The sequence below is a fragment of the Taurulus bubalis genome (genome assembly GCF_910589615.1).
Source record: "Taurulus bubalis genome assembly, chromosome: 1".
In the NCBI taxonomy this organism is placed as follows: Eukaryota; Metazoa; Chordata; class Actinopteri; order Perciformes; family Cottidae; genus Taurulus; species Taurulus bubalis.
The window spans coordinates 47,382,921-47,391,768 of record NC_136589.1 but is presented as its reverse complement, the minus strand read 5'-3'; the positions used below and the strand labels follow the sequence as shown (position 1 = coordinate 47,391,768).

Below are 8,848 nucleotides of genomic sequence, written 5' to 3'. Positions count from 1 at the left end.
TTTCTTAATTATGTAGACTTAAGAATTACTTACAAATAATTTCATTTCATAAATTGAAAACTCTTTGTCAATATTAATATTGCGGTCGATACAGTAGTATTATTGTTTCAGCATATTTATTTATTCATGTATTTATCTACATATTTCATATTGGCTTCAATGGCATTCCGTAGTATATAAAGACAAAACCATCAGAGGAACCCCACAACCCCTTCACACTGCTGAGAAAACCCGCTTTGAACACATGACTCAACATACATGTGGATGCAGCTCCACTAAATACACTATAGAGACGTGTTGACCAAAGCTTCCGCGGCTGCATACAGTTTTGTGGAAAATGACCTTCATTCAGTGGATAGAAAGCCAGATCTATTCACAAAGCCCAGCTGCCTCCGTCTCCTACTGCAGAAGACATTTCCTTTGTTTCTTGAACCTTCGTCTGACCTCTCTCTCAACACCAGCTTCCACGGTCTTCCTCGCCTGCTGCTCTTCTGCCATCAGCTGCGTAGAAAGTCTTTGTTGCTCTGCCGTTGAGGCCTGCTGTGCTTCGTAGAAGACCTCCTCGGTGTAGTGCGATCTACTGTTCTCCTGTTTCATTCTGACAATTTTCTCCAGCAGCTGATGGCACTGCGCCCGGTCCTTCCCTTGGTTGTTGAAGACGTGGTATCTCCCGTTGCATACCTGAATGAGCTCCTTGAGTTCCTCACTCTTTGATAGGAAGCTTTCGATGGTCTGCGTCTTGAGATAGTCTCCGTGCGTGAACAACACAAGTGAGTATTTCGCCACCTCCTCACCAAAAGTGGTCTGAATCATCTTGACGGCGTCCCGCTCCTCCTGGGTGAACCTGCCCAGCTTCAGGACCACCAGGAAGGCGTGGGGACCCGGAGCAGAGAGAGAGATGCACGCCTCGATCCTCTTCAACACTTCCTCTTGGGATAACTTGGTGTCAAACAGCCCCGGAGTGTCGATAACGGTGACCTTTCGACCTCCGACCTCTCCTTCGGCTTTCTCGCATCGAAATGTCGAGGAGGAAGAAGAGCGTTCGGACCGGAACGCGTCCCTCCCCAAGATGACGTTTCCCGCTGCGCTCTTCCCTGCTCCTGTCTTCCCCAGCAGAACGATTCGAAGTTCATCCCTTTGCTTCTGTTTCTGAGATCCTGTGGAGATAAAGCACAGCACAGGGCCTTAGCTCTTTGCTCTTTTGCTGCTGGCACTGTATAAACCACCTGACTCAAAAACACAACTGTCCTATGTCATCATCTTCATTGTAAAATATACACAGCAGAAAACACATTGAAATACCACTTTGGAGATATACATGAATTCAAACGCACGTACAATTTAGTTTAGTAAAAACTAGTGAGGTAAACTAGTGAGGTAAATGGAGCAATACTACCCAGTAACCGTCCTCCAATACAAGTAAAAGACCTGCTATGAAAATACTACTTGACTAAATGTACATAAGTATTATTAGCCAAACGTGCTTGAGTCTCAAACCCCATAATCATTCAGTTTACTGCCATTTAAGACAAAAGGAAAGTAAAAGCAACACATCTTCACATTTAGGGGGAACCATTAAAAAAATGTTTTTGAAGTTTAAATAATTTTTGCAAGAAAAATTTAATTCAGTAACAAAATAGCACCAAGTGACTAATGGTTCATTGTTTATTTGCATTCTCCTCCCCTTACTATCTCATTAGCAAGGGCCTACATCCTGTCATAGTGGATGCGATCCCAAGATGGTTGTGATTGGTTCAAAGAAATACAAACAGGCCAGAGTGTTGATTGATTGATTGATAGATAAATAGATAGATAGATATACTTTATTTATTCCCAGGTGGAAATTTGTCCCTAAACAATTGCTCCATTTCCTCCTGAGTGAGTAACGTTTAAAAAAAACTGCACCGACCAGCTGTTTTAGTAAAATCCCTTTAATTTGTGAGCTTTTGTTCAAGATGATTACATCTTCAGTGGGAACCAATGGGCCACAGACAGGAAGCCAGAAAGTATCGAGAGAAGAACACATTCTTAGTTTTGGTCTTTCCGAAAAATAAGATGGAAAATAAGCAAAGCAGAACTCTGGTGTGTGTGTGTGTGTGTGTGTGTGTGTGTGTGTGTGTGTGTGTGTGTGTGTGTGACAAATTGTCTAGATTGTGTCCACACCTCACTGAAAGCCCAACTGAATGTGAGCCAGACCCCCTCTGCATGTGGTCCGACTGATTGCATCACAAACACCCATAGAACAGACATGTGACCAGAGCCAGACATACAGTATGAATAGCAGTATTCACCAGAAACCTGATGTTGTTCATTTTGCCCCAATTTCAGATTGGATTCCTGCCAGAGCATGTGCTGTTGTGAAGTTGTTGGTTTGGAGGCAGTTATCATGGTCATATTCACTGATTCCCTGGCTGCAAAGACACCATCATAAATCTGAACATCAATTCAAGGAATGAATGCACATGTGGCGAGAGGAGAAATACACGTAGTTTAAAGGTTTGATTATTATCTAAATCGTCAGAGCACGACAACGCCACCTCAGGATTTACACCTAAAGATTCAGTTTGCCGCTGTTTGCAGGACTCAGAGGACACTCAGGTTCATTATACGTAGTTAGGCGGAGACATGGTTCCAGTACAATGAACAGTCTTTATTATGATCACAATGTTCAATGATACTATTAAAAATACCTATACTAATACAATACACTATACTAATAAAATGCAATACACTATACTAATGCAATACACTATACTAATACAATACACAATACTAATAAAATGCAATACACTATACTAATAAAAGAGCCTTTAATATAAAAAGGAGTGTAGGGCTGGGACTGACCAAGAGAGGTGGACCTGCATAGGTGAGGGTCCCGACAAGACTTCTGAGAACGTTTCCGTCTACTTAAATATTTGTAAGGATTTATGAATGAGAGCGTAACTTCAGTTTGTAAAGTGCTCACGTTTCCGTCATGAGAGAAAATTGTGATGAGATTTAACATGGAGGTTGATGGAGCAGTTGGCCGGACTTCATGTTGCTTTCAGGCTTGCTGACAAAACAGTATAAATTTGTTGGATTCCACGACGCATGTGTACCACAAGCACAATATTTCCAACGTTTTTATATATACATTATGCCTCAAAAGTAAATATTGTGGAGTGAATGGCAAAATACAAATAGTTTTTACGCAAGAGTCGGAAGAATAAGGTCCTTATTGCACATGGCAACGCTCTGAAACTTTCACTGAAATGAGACCGACGGAAGCTCCAACAGCTGCTCCGACTGTGACTCCAACTAGTACACCGATTGGACCTCCTACAATTCCAATCACGCCTCCGACAGCAGCACCACAGGTTGCTGCCACAGCTATCGCCGGAGCAGTGACAAAGTCATTGGATTTTTCCGCCAGAGATCTGGCTTCATTATCGTATCTTTTATTCACCCGCTTCATCTCCCTGCGGTAAGCCCTTTCCTGATATTGAGACCTCAGTTCTTCCAGCTCCCTCTGCTTCTTGTCCTCCAGCTCCTTCAGCAGTCGCTGTTTCTCCTTAGCGATGGCTGCCTCTGCGCTCAAGAACATTTCGTTTGTGTAGTAGCTTCCTCCATTAGCCACAGTCATATTGTCAATTTTGTCCAGAAGCTGACCAGTTTGCACAGGGTCTTTGATTTCGTTGTTAAAGACGTGGTACCGATGGTCGCACTTCTGAATGATGGCTAGCAATTCGGGACTCTCTGAAATGAAGTCCTCAATGGTTTGGTTCCTCAGCTGGTCTCCATGTGTGAACAACAACATTGTGTATTTAGCTGCGTCGTTCCCAAAAGTGGTCTGAATCATGTTGATGGTGTCCTGCTCCTCCTGGGTGAACCTGTCCAACTGAAGAACCACCAGGAAGGCGTGGGGACCCGGAGCAGAGAGAGAGATGCACATCTTGATCCTCTTCAACACCACTTCTTGGGTGAAATTAGTGTCAAACAGGCCCGGAGTGTCGATGACGGCGACCCTTCGACCTCCAACAGCCCCCTTAGCCTTCTGGCATTCAGACGTCAAGGAGGATGGAGACAGCTCGGACTCGAACGCTTCCCTCCCCAGGATGGTGTTCCCTGCGGCGCTCTTTCCCACTCCGGTCTTCCCGACTAGAACAATCCTCCGTTCGTTTGGAGTTCCGGCAGCTCCGAACCCTGCCGGACAGAAATACACCATTCGTCATACAGGGCTGCGTTGTCAAACAGAGAGGCTGTGGAGGGAGTTTGAGCTGCCTTCCTTTTCGTCCCCTCTCACGAGACAATGACAGAGTGCAATTGTCCTTTGAGCACTCAGGTTACAAGGCTGAAGGAACAACCTTTGTTTATCTTGACGACAACATATCTTTCATGCTATCAAACAGGTCAAACTAGACCAAATATTTTTCTCAACTCAGAGCATCATGATACAGCAAATGACATCAAGGCAAGTTTGCTTGTATGTGGCGATATTAAAAGACACCAAAGGGATTGAGACAGAGTTGTGCCGACGTTTCTAAGTTCTGCTGAGACACAAGTCCTTTACCTCTAAATATATTCTTACGGTGATAGTTTGTCCACGTTCATGACTAAACCAAGATTCATGGCTTTGTTTGTGGTCTTTAATGTTAGCGACAGAAACTGAGCACTGACTTCTAATTCTTCTTCGTTGGTTCCCAAAGACAATCATTTGTTTGGATTTTGGCATATCCAATCTTTGATTTGTTGAATACACTCACTCAGTGCTTGTATGCGACAATAGTCACCCGCTGATGTGTCATAATTATTGTAAGATATTTAGTTTTTAAATGACATAAAAACACACAGCTTTCTTAGGTTTTGGCCTGTGGTCTGACTGACATTTGTCTTTTATTCTTCATTCTTTCTTAGTTCTTGATTTGATGTATGGAAACCCATTTCTGAAGCTAAAATAAATCATTAAACAAAAGGTTAGGATGGATTAAATAAAGCTTTTGGGTTAGGCGGCCATCCATTTGTTTATTCCTCATCTCTCTCTCTCTCTCTCTCTCTCTCTCTCTCTCTCTCTCTCTCTCTCTCTCTCTCTCTCTCTCTCTCTCTCGCCTTATTTCCTGAGATCTCATTACATCAGCTTTCTAATAAAGGCATGAAATGCCTTCAAAGTAATTATGAAAATGATTGATGAAAGTACAATTACAAAATGAAGAAATATTTTTTCACAACCAGGGCAGAGGCAGGACCCGCCCTTCTCCACCTCAGGTTGACTTCCACTCACATTCTAGCCCTAAGGCGCCCATCAGAGGCAGCAGGGTGCTCATGCCAGTAGTCTGCATAACAATCATCCATGTCGGCTTTCATATCCCCTTGCTCCACACAGGTACAATTTACAGACAATTATTAGAGAGGTATAAGAACCGCCAAAAATGTATTTAGTATGTAGAAAAAATTAAATGATATATCAAATTATTACATAAAATGAATAATTTTAGTGCCCCAGAATTTTTACTTTTAAAAATGACAAAAAGGTCAAATAAGACAAGGTCTTTCCTGCATTTGTAAAACAGATTTTTCCACAATTATCTCTGTTGAATAGATGATGATAATAATAAAGATGATGATACTGTTGTTATACAACAGGAGTAAAACACTGTCCTGGTTTCTGGAGACACTTTGTCACAATGCTTCCAATATGATACTGCTCACAATATTATTAAAACACCTCTGTCCATTACTGTGTTATATTCATAGTTGTCATCCCCAAAATCTATAAATCCACCTTCACTTTGAAACAGAAGTTAAACTAAACTAAATAAGTCTATCCAGAGGGACATGTCAATAAAGTGCAATATGCACTTGAATATAAATGACTCTCAAACAAAGGAAAGAATAATAATTCCACCGTCACATTCACAGAAAAAACACCTGGCTCTTACCGTAATATTGTGGCTTGCTCATGTTGAGAAGCTTAGAAGATGTGTGTCCTATTTCTCTTCCTCACACTTGTCATGGTTTTATCCTTCTTACTTCCACATGGGCGTTTCCTTTCTAGCTGCTAGACTGGTATTTCCAAGCACGAGGAAGTGCTGCATGTTTTTGTAAATGCAGCAGAAGAGCACGTGGAATGTCCCATTTGAATGCTTGCATCTCATGGGGATGTTTCTATTGTTTGAATGAGCTCATATCCACTCAGGAAACCTGAAGCATCCACTCACACAAATGCTATTGCTGGCTCTAAACATAATCAGACAATTTTGAGAGTAGAGTTGAGCACAGTATCTTTTCTACTCCTGCTGCCATCCAGCTCTGTAAGAAAGTTCCTAACGTGTTAAAGCTCTTCCTTCATTAGCATGTTTTAATGTTGGTCACTTCTCTGTCTCACTGTTACACTTTCATTTTTGTGTGAACCTATATCCGTCATGATTGCTCAAGCCTCCCAGTTTCACTGCAAGCTATCCAGCTTTACTAGAGTTTATAAAGCCTCGATGGCATCTATGAATAAAACCATAACTACTTATCATGAAGTGTCCAAGAAAACATTTTGTCCACTACCCAGATCAGTCGCTTGGAAAGTATTTCTGACACCACGACCATAGAGTTCAGTCATTCAATAAAAGAGTCCCATTTTTAAAATAGTTTACAAAGAAAACAATTGCATTCTCCATTTATCTGATTTATTGCTATGTTTTTGAGAGATTTATATAACCTGTAACATGGCTGTTAGGAAATAAATAGTGTTAGTGCTCTGGTCTTTGACCCAAATGGAGCAGAGCAAAGGGAAAGATCTAAATACCCATCTGACTTTGAATTATATGCTAGCGCTCGTTTTGTGGTGTTCTTCATTGTTGCTTCGACAAGATGCCCATATAACCCAACCAGGCCAACATCAGTGTTGGACCCCGCTAATGCTCTTGTGTCTCAATGGGAGCAAACCCCTCCAGCCAGCTTCATTGGCCGGTGCTCAGTTCCATCCTCAGTTATTGACTCAAACAAAGCGTTACTGCTACATGCATATGCTACTCCAGCAATGGCAGATCTACATTTCACATCCAGTTCATATAAAAGATAGTTACTGGGTGACTGACTTGTTGACTCAAGTGACTTGAAAACCTCTTCTCTTCCACCAGTCTTGTTCAGTGTGCGGTGCATCAGGAAAGGTGACTCACGCCAAAACCCCCATGCTTACAGTCAATGGTCCTGAAAAGCTGACAAACTTGTATAACTTGTCTGGACAACTTACAGACAGGTCTCCATGGCGCGACAGAAGTCGGCATCAAACACTTTCTTTTCTGCATGCCCTGAAATGACTTTTTAATTCTTATTATGTTTATTCTCCAAAGCAGAGTACACAATCATGCATTGCACATGTCATTTTCCATTTTCTTCCCCTCCCCCCTCCAACACAGAGCAAATCACATGTCAAAAAGCACATTACAGTATTAGTAACTCAAGTATACACAACGTAAGTAACTATGGTGAAGGAGGGTATTGCAGAGTTTTTAGAAATGATTGCTATTATTAAATTACCCAGATATGAGAAATTTGCCGGCAGAAATGGCTCTACTCTTTATACAGATAGTTGCTCAATGGCCACCATAATGACTACAACAATGGCTCCTATTACACACGTATATGACTACATGAGGCAGTTTAGCTCCTATATGCTGAAGTTCCACCAGGCTGCCGCTTGATGTCACTGTTGTCTGAGGTTTAGGAAAAAGGCAGCAATGCTCCAGTTTTCATCCACACATGCTCAAACTCAGTGTCAAGTGTCCGGCGTTTACATTTACATTTTGTAATTGTCTTTTAGTGAGACTCCAGCCGGTCTCCGTTTCAACAAGTCATGCCCACTGGATCCCAAATTAATTTTCAGACTCACTGATTGCTGAATTATTTACTCTGCGGATGTGCACACTGTTCAAGCCCAAAGACTGGCAGCCTCTTGAAGCTAATTTAATACACACAGCACTTGGGTATATAACCTGTCACTTATTTAAAGGGTTGAGGATTTCAATTTGAAGGCCCTCCAAACCACACAACATATAATAAATAATTTCCCCCCATGGTACACAGCAGACCCAGCTGAATGCTAAAGCAGATGAGGGGTGTAGCATCAGTTAAACTCTGAAGCATTTGCACACTGTGACATTTCAGAAGTGGAGGAGTCTGTGTAGGGAGGCAACCGCCTTCATGGCAACCTGTCAAGAAGTCTCTAGCTCCCTGCATTTAAAACTAAAGTCACCTTTAGTGAAGCACTGTGATTCAGTTTAACATTGCTTGTATTTTTAGATATTCACACAGGCTGCCTTTGTCTCTGCATATTCACTTTTCACATAAAAAGCTGGCTGCTTTGGCAGGTTGAGTTTTTCAAATCCACCACATTTCTTATCAAAGGTAATGATGAGGTAAGTGGTTGGAGTCTTTCTTCAAACTGGGGCTAATCGGTCTGGTTCGGGGTTATTTCTTCCTTTTCTGTCAGTTTTCACAAAGACTTTACCTTTGTGTGACACACAAATGAAGGGTTTTGGAAATACTAATGCAACGTACTTTTGTACCATTAGTACAGTCAATCTTTACAAGTCAAGCAGTTGTTTAAGGCCTTTTACATTTTAGTTTCAAGAGTTACTCATAACAAGGAATCTTGCAGGAATCTAAGAAACAAGACTTGACCCTGTTGAGTATGTGTCTTTTGTACGAGAAACTGCAAACTCATATTGCTTAAATACTCCAAAACTATTGTCAGGTCTTTATAGTTTGGCTTCAAATTACCTTAATATTGAAACAACAGAAACGCAAAAGCAGTGCGTGGTTGAGGCGAGGCAGCAGACTGCAGTCTCCTGGGTTGAACCCCATCCACCACCTTGACCTG

The 8,848-nt window shown here is 41.8% G+C and overlaps 1 protein-coding gene across 1 annotated transcript in view; it reads right to left on the bottom strand.

The window, feature by feature from the left end:
• Window positions 1-399: 399 nt before the first annotated feature.
• Window positions 400-8,848, bottom strand: part of LOC306733151 (GTPase IMAP family member 8-like) — a gene marked incomplete at both ends in the record, with an annotated part of 31,984 nt that continues 23,535 nt past the window's right edge. Inside the window, 2 exons of the mRNA XM_079214348.1 lie at window positions 400-1,157; window positions 3,259-4,182. Coding sequence (XP_079070474.1) covers window positions 400-1,157; window positions 3,259-4,182 — 1,682 coding nt within the window. The remainder of the gene's footprint in view (window positions 1,158-3,258; window positions 4,183-8,848) is intronic.